This window comes from Festucalex cinctus, chromosome 20 (genome assembly GCF_051991245.1).
Source record: "Festucalex cinctus isolate MCC-2025b chromosome 20, RoL_Fcin_1.0, whole genome shotgun sequence".
Taxonomy (NCBI): Eukaryota; Metazoa; Chordata; class Actinopteri; order Syngnathiformes; family Syngnathidae; genus Festucalex; species Festucalex cinctus.
The window spans coordinates 21,610,006-21,630,908 of NC_135430.1; the positions used below are offsets into that span (position 1 = coordinate 21,610,006).

The 20,903-nt window shown below is 40.3% G+C and overlaps 1 protein-coding gene across 4 annotated transcripts in view; it reads right to left on the bottom strand.

Annotated features, from left to right (window-relative positions):
• LOC144009098 (uncharacterized) overlaps positions 1-20,903 on the bottom strand; it is a 268,151-nt gene that overhangs the window by 196,804 nt on the left and 50,444 nt on the right. For all 4 annotated transcript variants that reach the window (XM_077508606.1, XM_077508605.1, XM_077508607.1 and 1 more), the window contains 9 exons: positions 20,297-20,452; positions 17,680-17,910; positions 17,380-17,610; positions 15,388-15,489; positions 15,134-15,210; positions 14,703-14,847; positions 12,595-12,832; positions 5,541-5,628; positions 2,067-2,157 (listed from right to left, as the gene is read on the bottom strand). In XM_077508606.1, the coding sequence (XP_077364732.1) occupies positions 2,067-2,157; positions 5,541-5,628; positions 12,595-12,832; positions 14,703-14,847; positions 15,134-15,210; positions 15,388-15,489; positions 17,380-17,610; positions 17,680-17,910; positions 20,297-20,452 (1,359 nt within the window). The remainder of the gene's footprint in view (positions 1-2,066; positions 2,158-5,540; positions 5,629-12,594; positions 12,833-14,702; positions 14,848-15,133; positions 15,211-15,387; positions 15,490-17,379; positions 17,611-17,679; positions 17,911-20,296; positions 20,453-20,903) is intronic.

The window sequence follows — 20,903 nt, forward strand, 5'->3', positions numbered from 1 at the left end:
TTTTTTAATCACTGCGCTCCTTTCCTCTAGCTTCCCTAGTGCGATTAAATGTCTAATTGTACAGCAACATCAACATGACTGCTCACATCAATAACGTCAAAGTTTTTGGAAGGCGGTTAAAGACATGTTTATCAACTTTTTACCATTTGAAATTGTTCCAGTAAATAATCATTAAGACCCCCCCAAAAAAGTTGAGGTGACCACACTAATGACATGTTTGCGTGTGGCTGACTGAGAAGAGAAAATGCTGACGTGTTTGAAGCAAGAGGCAGAGAACGTACCTCATGTTTACTTACACCGTATCCAAAATGGAACCATGCCGAGCGGCAGCGTCAAGCGTTTGTGTGCATTTTTTTTTTTTTTTTTATTTTGTCAATTTTTTAATCTCAGTTTCAAGTTATTTCAGTTGGTTTTTTTCCCTGCATATTACATAATGGACAGAGCTATCTGAAGTTCAGCTACTGTGCACCGAGGCAATTTGTAATATAGATTTCCTCTATAAGCCACTGTAGTGTACCATTTACTATTTCAAACCCTTTGATTTGATTTGATTTTGTTCCACCGGCGGACAATTCGTCTTCTCAAAGTCAATAAAAAAAGATTGGGAGCCTAATGAAGGAGTCATATTCACAACAGCCATCATGATGGTGTTTAAACACTGTTTTTTTCCAAATGCGCATTCGGCAAAAAAAAAAAATAAAAAAAAAATGAGATGATGAAAGGCAGAGTGGATGCATGAGGGGAGATAAAGGAGACGGGGTTTGAGTGCAGGTGTGGCCATCCAACATTGAAATACATTATAAAAAAAAACAACAACAAAAAAACTCTCTCTTGGTCTCTCTCTGACACATGTAATTGACCTTTAAGTAGATGCCTTGGAAATCAAGAAGTATGAGATTAATTTCAGAGGAATTCAACCCAAAATGTTCTTTACAATAAAATATGTATAATATGTACCCGTGATTTGCTGGTATCATTTATTATACTGACCAACAATTTATTTTATTTTATTATCTGCGTGTGAAAGACATGAATAATAATTTGACTAATTCTGGGCTTTCTTTGAATTGGCTCCAATTTTAGACAGACTGATATTTGTGACACTTCATTGATAGAAAATTCATTTGGGGATATTAAAAAAGCTTTACTGCTAATAATGATTATTTTTCAGATTTTTCAGAAACGCGACTACTTTAGACTGCTTGCATTTTTAAGAAATGTATGAAAGCATAATTCCTAAAAAATATATATATATGATATTGATGTTGAAATTGATTTTTTTTTTTTTTTTTTTTTTATTATGTTATGCTTGTAAGCATTCCTTTACTGCAGTTGTCATTCATTTTGTATTGATTAAGGGCAGCTATTACAAGTTTTACTTTCTCGACTTTTGGCTCGACGTAGTATGAAGTGATTGCAATAATAAAGAAATCACACGGCATACCATAACAACAGCCACATGTCGACTCACCGAGCCCCTTGGGTTCGACTGAACCCAAGGTTAAGAACCACTGATTTAATATGTCCACATTGTAATTGCAATATTCACAAGGGTAAAAAAACAAAAAACAAAAAACAACTGAGAGCAAGAGAAGGCAAAAGGACAAAAACGCAAAGATATGGAACCAAATGTAAAATCCAAATCCAAGACATCAGCAGGGTTCATGGCAGAATTTGAAGTTTGTCGAATCGAAACGAACATCGGCTTTGCCCTTAATGATCCATTCTGCCTTTGTACAACACCAGCTCAGCTTTGACAACCGCTCTCCCTCGGAGATTGTTCCCGCTTCCAGTCAGAACATTAGGGAATATCGGGGAATATTACAGCCAGAATTAACTCTCCAAATCACCTTGCGCGCACCCCTCCCTCTTTTGGACAAGATAATCCGGGCTCTGGCGCTGGATATATGCCACTAATCATCAAAAAGGTAGACGAGGAGAGAGGGAGGAATGAAGGTGAGGTGAGCGAGACCTTCATTCAAATACAAAATAAGGGCAAAAATCGACATCCTTGCAATGTACCTTAAATGATATTAGATTTAGTTTTTGATTTTGTTTTAATGTACCTGGGCTTGTGCATGCTTTTTATCCATGTCGGTCTGCTGAAGGTTCCTCTTGAGTTCTGCAACCTCCAATTCCAGCCTCCGAGTCATGACACTATACACAGGCAAAACGATAAACATCATATGGTGAAATTTGAACACGCTTTTACTTACTTAATGAGATGTAATTTGACAACACAGCAAATTACAGCCATAACAAAAAAATAAATAAATTCAGTAGTAGATCTAATTGGTGTAGCAGCGGATGTTAACTCATTCACTCCCAGGACATTTTGGCTGTTTTACTGGATTTGGACTGATTTTGCAAGGCCCATAGCATATTGTGTCCTATTGCTATAAAAACATGGAACCTACCAAAAGAAAGATTAAAGTCTCTTCTTTCTTCAGGGAAAAAAAAGTGTATTTCTAGCTGTTTCCATTTTGCATCAATTAGCATTAGAACATGACTAAGTTTCATCATTATTCACAAACCTGTTTAAAATAGTGAGGAAAAGAGCTTTTGATCTCTTATAATCTGCTGCCATCTGCTGGCCGTTTTTGTAATAACTACCATTGCTTCAAGCATTCTCTTCAGTTCAGAGGTTGGATCAAAGCCAAAACGTATAATGACATCTTTGGGAGCATGGTAATATTTAAAATAGAACGTATTTATACGTTTTGGGGAGTAAATGAGTTTAAAAGGCCCCTAGTATGTGTTTTCTTCAAAATGCATGAATAATAATAATAATAAGAATATCAAGTTTGAGTGAGCACTTGCTTGGGCACAATGTGGATGTGTTTGTTTGTGCATGTGTGTGTCCAGTCCAGCTAAGAGAATGTGAAGGGGATCAATACGAAGGGGTCCATTCCCGCCACACAAGCGTGCGCCCACCGTCCGCACGCGAGTCGGTTAGTGTGTGCGTGTGTTCGTCAGCTGCCCCGGCTACAGCGGGATCAATACAACAAATGATTACCATTTCCACTAACCTCCCTCCGCTGCCCGGCCCCAGACGATCAGTGAGCCTCAACGCCCGGCCCGGCTCCAAACCAACACAAACGCATACGCGCCAAAACAAACCGCACGCAGTCGTCGGCCAAAGCATGAAAAATGACAAGACTGTAAAGAATTATTTGGAGCTGAGCATAAACAGCTTTGGAAGAGCAAAGTTACTTTGGTATGGATTTTTCTGTTAAAATAACAGATCAAAAGCATTTATTTATTGTTATTGTGAATTGTATTCTCCACACTTTGTTTGCCGCGTAACAAATCCCACATAATACTTCAAATTTCAACGAGCATAAAAAATTCACTCCTCCCGGGGTATATATCATCACTTTCCACTTTCATACATATAACTTATCATCATTCCCAGTTGTCTGATACTGCTTGCTGGCACAGTTGGTAAAGTGCATTGTCCAATAACCAGGAGGTCATCATTTCATAATTTATCCCTCAATTTATGTCATAAGCATTCCACATGCATTCAAATCTTAGCATTCAGCTTTCGGCATTCCCACGCAATTTCTCCACAATAGTGTTAATACACAATATACCAGTATGAGTACACTCAATAGCAAGTACTGATAGACCTCATACCAATATACTGGAACCCAATATAGCGTTTTCCTCACAATTATATAAAATTCTTCTAATTTGTAGTTCCTGATCATAAAACAACCACAAGAGGGCGCCCAATACTGGTATCTGGGAAGTGGAGTACTGATACCTTGAAATAAGGCCTGCTAATGGCCTGATACGGATACCTGGTATCAATACTCGCACTACTGTAGAATTTTTATGACTTGTTGATATGAATTTCTATGTTTCACGTTTCCTGTCAAAGGACTACAAAATGTAAATTAGCTTTATGCTAACTTCAGCGCATTTACGCAGGTATTGCGTCAGTGTTCATTAATGTGCATTATCCCGTTCAAATAAACAATACAATGAAAATGCTTACTGGTCACCTTTTAGGCGCATTTGTCAAATTTAACACAAAGCTATGAAATAGCACATCAAAAATCCTCCCTTTCGAACAATAATGCTTGAATATAAGTATTGAAGTGAATAATTCATTATATTTGTATCAAAACAGATGACAAGAGAGATGCCCACAATGACCCATATTATTTCATTTCAAATGAATGCGTTTAAAATCTAATTTTCAAAGGACAGAGCGCAAATTGGAAGCTGTTTTTTCACTACAATGAATCACAGTATTCTTTCCACACAACAAATGTTTGTGAGCGATTAGCAGCATAATGCTAACAGCAGCAGAACAGCCAAAATAAAAGAGAAAAGCGGACGGCTGATAGATTGGTCCATGGAGAAAACATATGACAGGAAGACGAGAGTTAAAGCGAGAAGGGAAAGGAGACGGAGGCATCCCGTGGAGAAAGGAGGGGATTTCCCACTGCACACATGGAAGCCATTAGCATGGTGTTGCTGCTTTAAACAGGAAACAAAAAAAAAAAACTTTCATGTCTTTGCAGTTATTAGATAATAGCGAGTTAACTGTAAACAGCGCCATTCTCCAAATGTAACATGCAGACGCAGCGATTGTTTCACCGTGTGGCACCTAAAATTGCTTGGAACTTAAAAAAGTGTCATAATTCACAATGAAAACCTAGAAAGACTTTTAAATTGTCGGTTGACGATAAAAAATGCAGGAAAAAAAAAAAAGTTCACCGAGCTTCTCTTGCACTCTTGTTGCAGCGAGGTCATGTCGAAGCCAAAGCCGCAACCACAACATGCACACAACCATTCAAATTTTGCTGATGTCATCGCCACAGCGCTTCGCAGCGCGTCTGGGTCAACTGGAGGCCTCGGCCTCTGAACTTTGAACTATGTGCACTCACATCTGTGCAGCCAGCGTGTCCCATCGAGCGTTCAAATACACGCATTGCTTGATATTGAGCTATTCTGACATTTGACAGTGTTGTTATTGTGATTTTTATTCTCCACACTTTTTTTGCCGTGTAAAAACTCCCAAACAATACTTCCGATTTACACTGTTCAAATTTCAACTTGCTTCAAAAATTCACGCCTCCCGGGGTATTTATCGTCTGATTCCACATTACTTACAGTATTCCCACAATTTAACGTTAAAAAGCAACTTTTCAATGGGACAGACGGTGAACTTTTTCTAAGTATCATTTTCCACGCCCACTTCCATACATATAACTTATTAGCATTAGCAGGTGTCTGATACTGCTCGTTGGCACAGTTGCTAAAGTGCCTTTTCAAGTAACCAGGAGGTTAGAATTTCATAATTTATCTCTCAGTTCATAAGCATTCCACATGCATTCAAATCTGAGCATTCAGCTTTCAGCATTCCCACGCAATTTCTCCAGAAATTGCACTTAGTCTAGTTGAGTTGAGAATTTGTACAATAGTGACTTTAAATGCTTATTGTGTGACGTACGTAACAGAATTCAATGTTTTGGATGACCAAGCACGCACAGGAGGATGATGGGAAATGAGAGGAAGCTCCTTACCGTGTTTTGTCTTGTGCTTGCTCTTCTTCCTCTTTCAGACACGCCGCCATGCGCTTTGCCTCTTCTGAACGCGCTGCCAGCAGCTCCACTGAGCAGGCAGAGAAGCAAGAAGAGGCATTAAAATTTGGGAAACTGAAAAACTAAAACAAAACTAAAAAATAAAATACGTATATAAACGTGCAACTGTACATCCTTTTCTCATGTGATCAAATAACTGAAACAAAAGAAGCAATCTCCCGCTTCGTCAATAGATGGCACTCTTTACCCTGACCACGCTGCGAGTGCTCACACTCCTACTGCAGCCCTTCAATCATTTTCCTTTTGGGGCTCCATCCTCCGTCTACATGCAATAAAAGCTCATTGTCCCACACTGAGTGGCTGCATAATAAACCACCGGACAGCCTCCTCGCTTTGCTCGCCTTTGCTTTCGCCAGACCTTTTCTCAAATTTCCTTCCTCATTTTTTTTTTTTTTTTTTTGCGTGCGGTATATGCTGTTTTGTGAGTCAATGTTCCCTCATTGGTCTTTCAAACCTTTTCACTAAATTCAGTATTCACTGAACACAACATAAACTGTCAGCCGTCAGTGGCCAAGGCTGCTGAATATTGAGGAGGCGTGAGCGCTTTATATGCAGAGGTGTGTGTGTGTGTGTGTGCGTGCCGAATATTTACAGGCTGGACCTTGACTTTGTGAAAATGAATGTGTATTAGAGTATGCGGAATAGAGCCGTCGGCGTGATGCTTTTAGCGCCGGCCGCTACGTTAGCGACGGGCAAACAGACTTGATTGAAGAGCTGCAACCGCATAGCAAGAAATGTGAAAATCTACATTGAATAAAATGTTTAATTGATTGTTTTGAAGATGTTTTTTTTCACCAGCAAAATTGGATTCCTGGAGAAATTGAAGCATCGCTAATAAATATTTGATATTTAATGTTTCACAAATACATCTTAAAACGTGTGCTTCACTGACTAGTTCAGCTCAAGGTGAATGTTTGCCTTGAGTCTCAGTGATCAATAAAGCAGAGAAGTGAAAGCTTGAGATCGGGTTGGGGGGCCGCGGACAGAGCAATTAGTAGCAAAGACTGCTCCATCACAAAAACACCACACTAGCACTACATTGGAACCGTTTTTGTCACAATCCACTTTGTAGTTATGCTTTGCAAATAAACGTTTCATTGTCTCATCCTATTACATAATAAACAGCACATTACTGTGAGATTACTAGTTTTACAATTATTGTTCAAGATACTCTAAAACAGGTCAAAAGAAAATCTTGCAAAAACTCAATGTTATTCATTTAAAAATTTGGTACAGATTTTTTTTTTTAGCAAGGGTTGGCACATGATTTGTTTCTCCAGGCCTCATAAAATGAGTTCTGCTGTAGAACCTGAAAGGCCAAAACCCGTTCCAGTTCCTGTTCTGTGTAGATTTGGAATAAAGATCTTTCTATGATAAATAACGGAACTTGGATTCACCAATTCCCAAGTAAAATCTCCTGCCATCAAAAAAGGCAATGCTTGACGTGGAATTTTAACTGCCAAGTTTTGACTTTGATGAGGACTGATATGCAACAAATGTGAAGAGCGACGACATCATAGCCAGTGTCTGCGAGGTGAGCTTTTTCTCGTTTTATGTGGTACATTCTGTTCTTTGAATATTATTGCCAATTTAACCATATTGAACTGGGCAGCCATGGTCAGCGTGTTCTTTTGACAAAGAAAACGACCACTATGTCACAAAAAAAATGATCTTCACAGAGTTAATGGTGGTCCTGACGCCCACACAGGAAAATCAAAGCAAAAGTTAAACAGACATGAAGTCATGATATGACTTCATGTCTGTTTAACTGCATTTGTGTGCTACTTGAGTGATGCCATCCATCTATTTCCAAAATGCGAGAGCAGGAAGGCAACATTGGGCAAACGTTTACCGTGGACTGGCTGCCAGTCATTTAAAGGGTTCAAACGTTCTAGAGACAGACAAACATTCACACTCACAGTCACGCTGTGACTGGATGGGAATTGAACCATGCTGCCAATGAGTGAACACATCCACAAGCACACAGAAAATGGTCAAATTAATAACTCAACGGCATGCAACTTTGAAAGTTGAATTTTTATATTGAAAATTAAGTACAAAGTACAAAACACATTTTTCTTTCAGTTTAATAATAATAATAAGAAGAAGAATAACAACAACAATAATAATAATAATAATAATAATAATATTAAGGATGTCCGAGAACTAATAACAGGCCATATTTCAAGGTAGTGAGTAGGCGAATCGTTATTTGTGATGCTAATCGATATCACAATATGTTGCAAGAAGTGGTTTAACTACATCTTTTGGGACTTTATGTCCAGTGGATTTATTTATTTATTTATTTATTTATTTATTATGTATTTATTTATTTAATTATTAAATTCATTTAATTTTATAAGCGGAAAAAAAGATCATATTAAATTGCCACTAATTTAATTTAATTTTAAAGAAAAATTTGACATTGGGATATATTGGCCTTTTTGTTTTTTTCAATTTCAATTGTGTGTTATTGGTTAACTGCAAATATTATGTATCAAAAGTATTAGTGGTAATGGTACTTGCTATCTCTGACAACTCAGGAGTTGAGTACTCATCTTGCTACACTCCTGATAAAAAATCCATCAATCCATTATCCAAACCACTTATCCTCACTAGAGTATTATTATTAACAATAATAATAATAATAATAATAATAATAATAATAACTATTCTCTCAGCCGTAATATAAGCACATTAACCAAGAACACTGTGGACTCCTTATAATAATAATGAGAATAATGATTCGAAGAAGAAGAAGAAGAAGAAGAAAATGAAGGAGAAGATGATAACTGTTCTCCCAACTGCAATTTAACTAAGAATTCACAGAACATTGTGGACTCCACAACACACTGCAACAGTAGTCCATAATGTAAGATTTACAATCTTTTATGAGCTTCTTTTAGTGTATCCGTGCTACGTTAGAACATAAAAAACCCAATCTAAGATCTCTGCTCTTCTTCCACTCACACTTTCTTGACCCTTTGACCCTGGCTTCACATTTTTTAAAAGTATGACATTAGTCCAGAAGATCCCGCTCGTTCCGTCACCGCTTCCGCGTGAGCTTCAAAGCCCGTCATGTGGCATCGCTGATCCACGGTCAGATTAGCAAACACCGTGCGCTAACCTTTAACATGAGAGGGATGGAAACCCATCTGACCCAGAGTCGGTGTTTGGGCAGCGCCGGGCCTTCATCAAAGATTCAAAAGGCTTCATAGGAGCTTCCTTTGGCTTTGTTGCGGGATTCGGAGCGGGCTGAGGTGCTCTCGTGAGACGGCCCAAAGCCTCCCAAGACTCGTTCGCTACGTTTCAGAAGTTTCACCGACTTGCAACACTGCTTTTGGGTATAAGCCAATAGGTGTCTGTTATGCACACAAATACACCACAAGGTAGAGAGCGCGCGCAACGCTCTCAAAGACAAACTAACACACACGTATAGGATGTCAAACTCGCACAAGCATCCGCCCCCAACAAACTCCCCTCTTGCTCTCTCCTCTCCGCTTTATTTACAATCCTCTGGCAGCGGTACAAGGGCCCGGGGCTATAACACACGGCACCTAATGCTCAAACTGCCAGGTAATCTCATGTCTGACATCCCCCTTTGATAGAAACTGATCAATAGACTCTTGTAAAGGAGTCATTTTCTCTGATGTTTCTACCAACCACTTCTCTCGATCGCACTCTTTTCCCATCTCTCCATGACTCTCCCTCCTTCCTTCCTTCTCCGTTTTATTAGCTATACATTTATAATTCATATTTCTGCAAGGCTCCGGCGCAAAAAAAAGAAGGGGTGGCCTCTTTGTGTAATAAAGAACAATGGCGGTGAAATGGTGGGGAGAAATTCCAGCGTTTGCTGCCGGTTCCGGTGAACAACGGTTTTGGGGATCGATAGAGTGTGAAATGGGATTCTAGCTAGTAATGGAGGTGAATTGAAGGAGGGAGGCCTGTGCACAAGTGCACCCGGGGATCGGGATCAGAAGGAAGCGCGCACGCATACGTGTGGATGACTGCCACACGGGCGCATGCACACGTATGCGCTCCATAATGATTTCATCATCTTTAGGCAGATGCGCATCGGCAGCGTGCGCAGAGGGGGGTAATATTGCATTTCTGTTTTAGTGAAAGTGCGGAAATATGGATATTGTATTTTTGTTTATGCTGTCAAACATATTCATATTAGAGCCACCCACACAGCAAAACTTACTTAAGATATTAAAAAAAAAAAAAAAAAAAAGGCATTTGAATATCTAATAATGTCACAGGTGGGTGCCAACTCTTAATATGGTATTCTGCTTGATATTTGTGGAATATGAGTTAAGCAGCAAAATCCAGCTGTTTTTTTATCCATTTTAGAGGGCGGCCATTTTGCCACTTGCTGTCAACTGAAGATGACATGCTCAGGTCTCAGGTAACAACCAATCACAGCACAGCTTCAGAAAACAGGTGAGCTGTGATTGGTATCACTGCAATGATGCACAATGGCCGCCCCCTGAGATGGATAAACATGGCTGGATTTTGCTTCAGAACTCATATTCCACTAACACACTACCAACCAGAATACTATATTTAGAGTAGTGGCGCTGCATAGAACATATTATTGTCAAAATAAAACAAAAAACAAAATTGGGTTGACTTCCAACCAATCACAGCTCAGCTTCACAAAACAGGTGAGCTGTGATTGGTCATTGGCTGAGCCCTGAGCAACACTGATGTCATCTTCAGTTGACAGCAAGTGGTAAAATGCACCCCCAGATAGAACATATTATTGTCCAAAAAAATTCAAAATAAAAATAAATAATTGGGGGCTGCCTTCCAACCAATCACAGCTCAGCTTCACAAAACCGATGTCATCGTCAGTCGACAGCAAGTGGTAAAATGGCCGCCCCCTGAGATGGATAAAAATGGCTGGATGTTGCTTCAGAACTCATATTCCACAAATGTAATATTAATCAGATTGTCATGTTTAGACAAGTGACATCACATATGACATATTATTGTCAAGAAATGTTTTAGGTGGACTTCCATTTTAAAACGATAATCAAGTGACGGGCACATATTGATACATACACACTCGCACACCAGTAAAAGAAACCATCTGAAGACAAGCGCTGATTAGCTCACCTGAGTTCTGACCTGCCGGAATAATCAAGCAAGAAAACGAAATTCCCGTAACGGTTCGGCAAGGGCCTCATGTTCATAAAAAGGTGTTTTGTTCACAACAGTAATTTCTCCAGCTGACTCTTCAACCCAGTCCATTCAAAACAGAGCCATATCCAGGTAAACAATGCCATGTATTTTGTTACAATAATACATATTTATCCTTCTAGAGTCATGACAAAAGCGGCCCGTATTGCTAGATTGTGTGCGCGGAGGATAAAAGCGGAATAATCTGCGGTTTTGTGTTGAGCGAAGAGTCGGGGCCGCGTGTTTTGATCACAGACAAAGGCCAAGCCACACAGCGTTGTCTTTCTGTCTCCATCTTGTTAATGAGCAGTGTTCAGCTAGCGAGCCTGCTGCCACAGACGCAGACCTCAGATTCATCTCTCGGCGGACAATAGGTGATTGTGTGGATGTGTGCGTTTGCACCTCCGAGAGAAAGCGCGCGTGTGCTAATTAAAGCAGTGGGAGTGGGGGAAAAATGGCTGTTATTTTTCACGCGCGTACACGCCGCGTGCGCGAGAGAGGTGCTTTCCCCGGCATGACCGAAGATGTGTACGTTAATTCTTAGTGAGACATTTGTGTGCCCGGAGAAAAGCCATACGTCGCCGTTCCTGCAATGACACACGACTACAAAGGCCGCTGCAATGCACGCGCACGCGCGCACATCATTACCGTGCGCCAAAGAAGCCATTAAATAAAACCTCTCGCCACTCGCACGCGCGTGTTCGTGGCCTTACGTGCAGACGGCGTGCGACCAAATCTCACGGTTGTAGCACTGCCGGCTAATTTGAGATAAGCGACGGAGGGAGCGAGCAGCAGTGAGCTTCCGCAGCATAAGGCAGGAAAGAACGCCGCGTGGTTTCAGTTTGCGTGCGGCGTGATTCTGATTGGTTGACAAGGCTCCACATTTCAGCAGGCGTTGGGAGAGAAAAAAGGAAGAAAAGCAAATGCAAGCAAATTCCCCTTGCTGATCAAGAGTTAACTCGTTAAGTTGTGTGGAGACCTCCACCAATGCGGAAAAATTAGAGTTGGATAAGCGTGAAATTTGACACATACTTCATATCCTGATCTATAAAGCAGATGCTATTGATATCAACAATGGTATCTTGGCCAATTGGGTTCTACCTGTCAGCTTTATGCATGCAGTGCGACAAACCCTGATCAAGAAATCCAACCTAAACTAAAAACAAACTTAAAAAATATATATCTCAAATTCTTTTTCAGTCTAAAGTCTCAGAGAAGACTGTTTAAGACCATCTGAAACGACCACTGATGGCCATTCCAGTACAACCACTTCTACCTTATACATGGAGTACCTCAAGAGTCATTCTCAAGGCCTCTTCACTTTTTATCTACTTCGATTTGGGGCCAACTTCAGAAACCACAACGTGCCTTTTCAATTTTATGCTTATAACAGCCAAAATATGGATGACACCGAAACCTCTCATAAGGTGCATTGATGACATCACTACACTTATTTCATTCTAATGATAAAAAGTTCGAGGTCCTGTGTTAAGGCCAAATGAAGCTGCTACACTTTAAGTGAACCCTTAAGACAGTTTTTAATGCTCACTTTCCGCAGAGGTGGTGCGGGGGTGGGTCCGCACCTTATGACGTCATAAAGTGACAACAGCTGTTTTCTGAGGTTGGGAGGGGCTGGTGCTTGGAGAGCAGAATGACTTACAATTTCTCGTAGAGGGGCAAAGAAGGAAAACTTTGGTGATATTGTTCATGAGGAATTGGTCAACAAAGTGTTTAGGGCACAATCGTCTTATATAAACTACAGCAAGTAGTTGTGACATTGTGAGACTGGTACCTGTTGTCTGATGTTTGCAGCGCAGCTGGGCAAGCTCTTGACTCAGCTGCCCGACTTGAGTGCTCAGACTCTGTTTCTCTCCGTCAGCGCTCTTCAGCTTCTCCTCCTCTTTGCGTCTCCCGTCCTCCAGTCTTCGTACCTCCTCCCTTAGAACGTCCACCTCGCTGTGACTCCTCGCTGCCTCCCGCTTGGCATCCTGGAGCGCCTCCTCTGACTGCCGGAGGAAATTCACGCACCCCTGGAGTACAAGATTTGGCCGAAATTAACACTCACGTTGTTGCACTTTTTTGGACAACTAATGATTATTTTAATAATCAATGAATGGGTCAATTATTTTGTCGATTAATATTTGAATCTGATTTATTTTTTATTTTTTTCTGTCCTCTTTGGTTTGGTCCTTAACAAGAAAATATGTAAACATAATATGTAAATGTTGCTATATGTGCTATTCAGCAGTTAAAAAATATGTATGTGAATGCATAATAAATTCCTAACCACTTGACATTACTCCCTCCTGATAGAGTTCAGGTCCTCAAGTGTGTCGCTTGTTCAGTTGAACCGCCTACTTGTGATTAATTCATCTACTATGATGTTGTATGCAAATGATTTTTCTTGAAAAATATTTATTTATATAACTCGTCGGTCAGTAGCTCTGAGCTGAGAGGGAATGTGCATGATGGACCGTTCATGCAAAGCGCTTCGCTCGTGTGTTAATCACGTACATGTTAGTGATGATAAAGAATGATCAGGAGTATATACATAATGCATGGCTCGAATACATATCCTTACAGGGCGGAAATTCATTACGGGGAACTCCACAGGCTGAAGAAATGTTTTGCGCTGACAACGAAAAAAAAACAACAACAACTATGAGCTCATATGGGCACCATGTTTGTGAGGATGAATGCGTGTATTTACGTCAACATATGATGATGCATTTGTTGCATAAATGTTTTTACCAGCATGCCAGTGCAATCAATACAAGGATACACTCATGAACGCACTGGCATGTGTGATGCTTGCGGCTGCCAGGGAAGTTGGCACTTTGCCAGGCTGCAGGCGCCACGTTGAGTCATTTAAATATGAAGTGTCCCATTGAGCTCGTAATTGGAGTCAATTTCATCAGCTTTGGCACTGTTTGGTGCTTTAATTAATAACAAGACCATTTGTGTCTGGCAGGCAGGCATGGGACAATCACATGATTACTGAGTTGCTTATGCACGTGCGTGGATGTGTGTACTTCGGGTGCCTATTAGCGTTTTATTAGCGTTTCCCCTTTATGAACATTTGGCCTTACTTCTACATTTAAAAACAGATTCAATTCACTCCTCCTGTTAGGTTGGTAAAAAAACTACTTTTGGGAAATTACCAACAAGATTGAAGCCAGCAAATCAGTAAATTTTGGAACATATTTGCAAGTACATTTAAATGTAATGTATTTTTTTTTTTTTTTCCTTCGTATTTTAGGCTCGAACATACCAGTACTGGCAAATATGTTAATACCTAAATGCGCCGTATATTGACTTTGGTATGCACAAGAAAAAACACTATATATATATTTTTTTTAGCATTTGGCCAAATTATATAAATATTTTCATCTTAATACGTAAACATTGTCACCCCCTTAAAATTGCCCACCATTTTTTTTGCAATTTTTTTCCCCCCTAAATCATATACTCATGATGTAAATGGCTTGATTTTTTTGTGTTTCCTGAAAAATTGGAAAAAATTACGATTATTTTAAGACGGCGTTGAAATTATTTGTAATTTTTCTGATTTATTATTATGCGTGCAGCGTGTAATTTCTGTTTTTTTGCTAAAAACCTTTTTTAGAATTTGACCTACCTTATACCAACCAATATGTTTGAAAACTAAGTAAAGATTGTTTATTAAAAAAACAAAAAAAAAACCCCCAAAAAAACATGTATTATGTCTGAAGTGCATGATTTCTATTTTTTTTCCCCCCATAATGCTAAGTCAATATTCTGCGGCCTTAAAAAATGCAAAGTTTTTAGCATTTAGACTACAAGTATCTTTGAAGTTAGTATGGACAGAGATATAAATATCATTGAACAAAGGCTCGACTTCCTAATTATTCCCAGAAATACCTTTTGACTGTCTGAAAGCTCGAGCTCGAAGTGCGCAACTTCCTCTTTTAGCTGTGCCACTTCCTGTTCCAGTTGTGCACGCTGTTTCAGGTGCGCCCGGTGGGAAATGACAAGAATTTTCTTCACGCTGGCCTGTTGGTGGTTTCTGAGGAGAGCAGAGCAAACACACCGTCATCTCACAGCGGTTATTGCAAAACAGCGCCAAGTCCCAATCAACGCATGAAACGAGAAATGAAACCATATAACGGCTTCTCAGAATTAAAAGATTTAAAGAGACGATGTTACATTTAGCATGCTTCATAAAGTCCACTATAGTGCGCCATTCGGTAAGTAGACTATAAAGAAGCAGAAGCAGAAAGGGAGGGCATGAGAAAAAGGACAAGGACAGAACTGAGATCAGCAAAGAGTTTTCATATAGACGCCATTATTACTGTCTCTCCAGCTCGGATTTCATCTGTAGAATAAACTTTTCACACTCCACAAGGCGCTCCACCTGCTCACTGCAACGCTAAAACCCACACACAGAAAGACAAAAGGTGAGTACATCACTATATTTGTCACTGTCAAGTTCAGCTGCAACCTACAGAGATGCGTGCGAGTCTCCATTTTGGAATCTCTCAAAAACGGCAAGTGTATTATTATTTCAATGAGATGATAATAGTGTGCCGGGAATGGGCGGCCTCACCTTCTGCAGCTTCTGCTCGTGGCTTTGCAGGCTCAGGTAGTCGTCGTCCGCGTGAGAGTGACTCTGCTGATAAAGTCGCAGGTCGCACTCCAACATGACTTTCTACACGCGGAGATAAAGACGGGAAGAAAAGTCATCGCGAGTACGTGTCAAAGAGTTGCTTATCGCTACGCTGTTAGGTTGCCCTTGGAAATGTGTTTTGTCAAGTTGTATGCGTCGCTGCAGAAATAGAAGAGGGAAGGAAAATATCCCTGTTCAAGATCCACCAAAGAACATTTTTATCGGTTTGTTTTGAGCAAGATTATGCAAACAGTGTACACTGGAAATAAAGTCATTTGAATTCACTTCATTTGAACATGATAGGTTGCGCATGATAAAAATGTACTACCGTAAATTGATTTCATTTCAGGAGAATAGTGGATTTAAAAAAAGCAACAAGTTCACCACATTTTCATCATGTTGCAACCAATGTGCCTACTCAAATGAAATTCATTCTAAGGACAGTTTCTCAATTCTGTAATTGTAATTTCCAAATAAATGTGTAGATTATTATTATTTTTTTTTAGGTGGGTTTGACTTTGGTGGAGGTTCGCACTCCATTGAGTTCATTTGAAATTTGAGATGATTTGATTATAGTTGTGTAAAAATGGCTTGTCACTAAGGATGTTTGATATCAGTTTTTTCAAACCAATACCAAGTACGTAATCGTCAGAGTAGTCACTGATACTGATAACAAGTACTGATACCACTAGTACTTTTGATACATATAATAATAATAATAATAATAACAGACAATTTTAAAGAAAGACCTATAGCAATGTCCCCATATACCATGTTTCCTAAAAATTCCATGAAATTAATGGCAATTTTCTATTGTTCTAATTTCTATTTCCTGATTGGCCACAACTAGAGAGAGGGGCCGTACCTTGAAATAAGGCCTGATACTGATACCCGTACCATGTCTAAGATGCTCATACACATAACCTAATAATCAGACTGGATTCAAAATGTATTGCATCTTATGAGATGTGTGATTACTGTACGTGTTGCGCTCATTTGCATGAATAGATTTCTTGTGGGGTGGGAAATGAGTCAATTCAATACGAGTACCGGTACACAATATGGACGATTCCAATGCATTATGATGACATCCAAAACTATAGCATCTTAATTAATATGAACATCTGCATCTGTGACGTGTTGATATAGTAACATAGTAAACAAACACTTTTCATGATACAAAACAAAACCAGCTGGATGATCTAGTTGCTGAGTTTCTGTTCATCCATTTTCTATACTGTCTGTCTAGAAGTGTTTTTAAATGAGTTTGTTTGTTAAAGTATCAACTGTATTTCACTATTTTGTTGGCCTGTAAATCCTGACAACAGGGCAAGCTGCATCAAGCACAGTGCAGAGACTAAGTAGTGACGTCCAGAAGCTCCATAAGAACTCCTAACCTCTTGATAGGCGCCTCACAATCAAAGTCATTAGCCGGCGTAATAAAGGGGCCTGAGATACAGACATTCTTCAGCAGCCTAACTCTTTTATAACCAACAGATTAAAGTTGATTGGATTAAAATGACATTCTTCCCGTCTGACCTTGGCAGCAGCAGTTAAGTTCATCCAAATTAAATTTCTACGTAATAAAGATGATTCATCTGTTGCTTGACGTAGTTATATAAAAAAAAATAATAATAAAATACAGAAAAAGATTGTGTGGCACGTGCCGGCATTCACACGGACACGGGGCGGCTCACATGTTTATGGACCGTCCATAAACTCTTGCCCAAAATAGGATGAATAAATCAGATTAAGGGGGAACAAACTACCCAATCACTGAGTGGAAAATCAAAAGGCAATACGGTCGTGTCAGTGGATAACTGCTTAGCATGTCTGCTTGACAGTTCTGAGGTTCCTGCTTCTAATCTCACATGGATGGTCGTGCAGTCATGTGACACGTCCAAATCTAAAACGAGGCCGTCGTGAGCTGACCTGCTGCTCGAGTGCGTCCGCTTGACCTCGCAGGCCGTGCGCGAGGCTTCTCAACTGCTCCGCCGTTTGCTGGCTCTCGGTCAGCGCATTTTGACCGACGTGGAGCTCGTCCGTCAGTCGGCGGAGGGCCTCTTGCGAGCGCTCCCATTGGCCCACCTTGTCATCGTGGCGCCGCTTCAGCTCCGATAGCTCTTGGCGCACCAAATGCCTCGCTTGTTGGGACTCTCTTAGCTGCCGATAAGATGACGCGAGTTAATCCCACTTGATAAAACTACGCAATCCGATCAAACGTCTCCCCACCTGTTGCCGGGAATATCGCAGCTCCTCGGCCAAACGCTTCACCGGCCCTTGCACCTCGTGCACCTTCTCCACTGCAGCGGCGTATTTGTGTTTAAAAATGGCAGCCATTCCCTTCTGCTCCTCAGCTTGCAAGCGGGCCACTTCGAATTCCTCCCGGGCTTGGTTCAGCCGCCGTTGGAGGAGATCCAGATCCACCTGCTGCGTTTGGAACTCCTTCTCTGATGTTGCCAACTGAACGCGAATGGAACACGCATGCAGACGAGAACAAGTCTCGGTTCAGTCATTACGCGGAAAAACAAAACGTTGACAAAGCTCAACAGATATTAGACAGTTGTTTTAAAAGCCAATTAAAAACACGACGCAAACTCCTACTTTCAAGTCGCCCCTGTCATAATGACAGACGGGAATCCATGAGGTGAAAGCGGGCTTAATCCCGGTGTTACGCCGAGAATCCCGCCACAGCTCACCTCTCGAGGGGAGAGGTTGAGAAAGTTAAACCGGCTCGAGAACACTCATCTTGAGTTCATCCATGTTAATCCCGCTGTAATCTGGATGAGAACCTGGCGGTTTACAGCTAATGACAGCCAACTAGTTAGATTGCAGAGGTCCGTCGCCGCTCGGTTTAACCGCGGATTTGCTCGCTCCCGTTTCGAATCAATGCTCGGCGCATCTTAGCAGACGACCTGCACATGAAACAGAAGCGAGGAAGGATGACAAAGTGCACCGCTAACTTTAAATCTCTGAAAAAAAAACAAAAAAAAAGCTCTGAAAACTTTTTTTTGTGTGTGACTTTTGGATTTATTGGTGTCAGCTCATGTCAAGGCACACAGTGGTTTTATTTTACAGTGTGATTTACTAACTTGTGTTGTCACATGACTCTTGTAACATCCATCCAACCATGTGCTTTGCTTGTGGTTAGTTAAGTATCTCTCTTTTTGCTGGATGAAAGGCTTTTTATTGAGGCTTAATGGGAAAACTATGTCCGTCTTGTGACCAGAATCAGAAGGCTTCAGAAACGAGACGGAAAAGAATCACTTTGACCTTTGCAGCTTGATGTTCATCATTCTCTGGGTGAAACGAAATGTGTGTTCGATGTGATGGGTCAAATGCAGAGTTCGCATTTGGTGGACTATTGAGAAAAAAAAAAAAAAAATCATGATTTCAATTGATTTAATTTCATCACATCTACTCAGTTTTTGATTGTACCCCTCCATCGTCTCCAGATTGTCCAAAATGCTGCTGCTCGTCTCCTGACTGGTGCCCGTAAGAGGGAACACATAACCCTTATCCTGGCCTCCCTTCACTGGCTACTCGTGAAATTCATTTTAAGATTTTTTTTTAAAGATTATTTTGCCCCACCTTATTTCTTGCAGCCCTACGCACCAGCCCGGTCGGTGCCTCAGGTCAGCAGACCAGACTCAATTGGAGGTACCGAGGGCAAGGCGGCGGCTTAGAGGAGATGGAGCCTTTGCTGTTGCCAGTCCCTCCCTTTGGAACGACCTTCCACTAAATATTAGGAAATCTTGATCTAAATCTTTATCTGCTTTTAAAACATGTCTACTGCATTCACGAGTAGTCACCAGTCACCAAATACAGATACCTCGAGTACATTTCATACATAAAACTTCCCCCCCCCCAAAAAAAAACAAAACTATGAGGAACATTTTAGAAGAGCATCTATCTATATATCCCAATATTGGGAATATACTGATGATCAGTTGGGCCGATTATCAGCATTTTGACGAATATCGGCAACAGACTTTTTGAAGAAATATACGGAAAATAGATCAATTGAACTGTTTATTTCAATTTTCAGTTACATTTCTGCATCTACTGATTTTGCTTGAAATTCAAATTAATTGCAAATGTAACATTTCAGCTATTGGCATCGGCCCAATATCAATACCTGCTATTGGTACTCTCCCAACCCTAGTTCTCAATCTCTGACTGTTTTGCTTCACCAACAACCCTCCTCTGCATGACCTTTGACATTTTCGTTACATTTTCCTACTTCATCCCCCGGGGTTGTCATCTGAGAAGTAAAGAGAAGACCAAATGATGGAACTAGGAATGCAGTTTTGAGTAATAAGCACACACAGAAAAAAGAAAAAAAAAAAACACATCGATGGGAGCTGCAAGAAAACTTAAAAGTCAGTGACTCAAGCTTGAGTCAGATCTTTTTTCCCAGTTTAGTCCCACCACCAGATTGGAAAATGTGGACACGGCAAACGCGAGTGACTCATAATTCCCCTTGCTTTAGCTGGCAACTTTTGAGGAGAACATCCCACTCAGAAAAAAAAGACGCCTCCCGTAGGTCGATGTGGGTGTAAAGCAGGTTGATGTCAGATAGAAAAAGCCAACAAACCCACAGAGGTATTAGTGCAGCCTTAGAATGGTGACTGAAATAAAGAAAATCGCTCTGCCTTTTTTTTTTTTTTAAGCACTCTTAAGATTTGGTTTAATCCATGAGCTTGAGTAAAGTAGTAGAAAGACGTTTTTTTCATGCAGCATATGTGAATATTATTCACAATTGCATTGCATACTGAAAAAAAAGCAAAGTACTTTTTGCTTTGTTCAACAGAAAGAATATCTAAAACACATAAACAAAGATATGTACCTGGAAGTGACAAGCGTGAAGTTCTTCTCGGCATACGGCAAAGTCGGCCTCCGGTGAATCTTTGGTGCAAATGAGTTGACCATGCTGGCTGTTTACGTCCTCCATCTTGGCTCTCAGATCATCCCTCTCCTTACTAAGGATCTCCAAATCCTTCTCCTGGGTAAGTCAAAATAGTAACAAGCAAATTGATAAATCGCTAAAATACACATCAATCTAAATCTGATCGGGATGGTCGATACCACTTCTTTTCACACCGATACCAGTCGGAGTCCTCAACTCTTGAGTACTAATCAATAGCAAACATTGATACTTTTAGTACATTTGTACTTTTAGTATATCACAATATAGCATTGTAACGTTTTTTATTGCATGAAATTGATGTCAATTTTCTATTCTAATTTGTAGTTCCCAATCATAAACCACCACCATTACCTTGAAACCAATACCTGGTATCGGAATTCGCCCATCACTAGCTATTAGCATAAAATATGCAGCTCTATTACTTACTATTAATCTGCTACAATATCACAGCACAACTTTGTGGTATACATTTCACAATATGCGTATTATTATGGTTACAGGTTGCAGCGATGGAAATTGTCTTGCA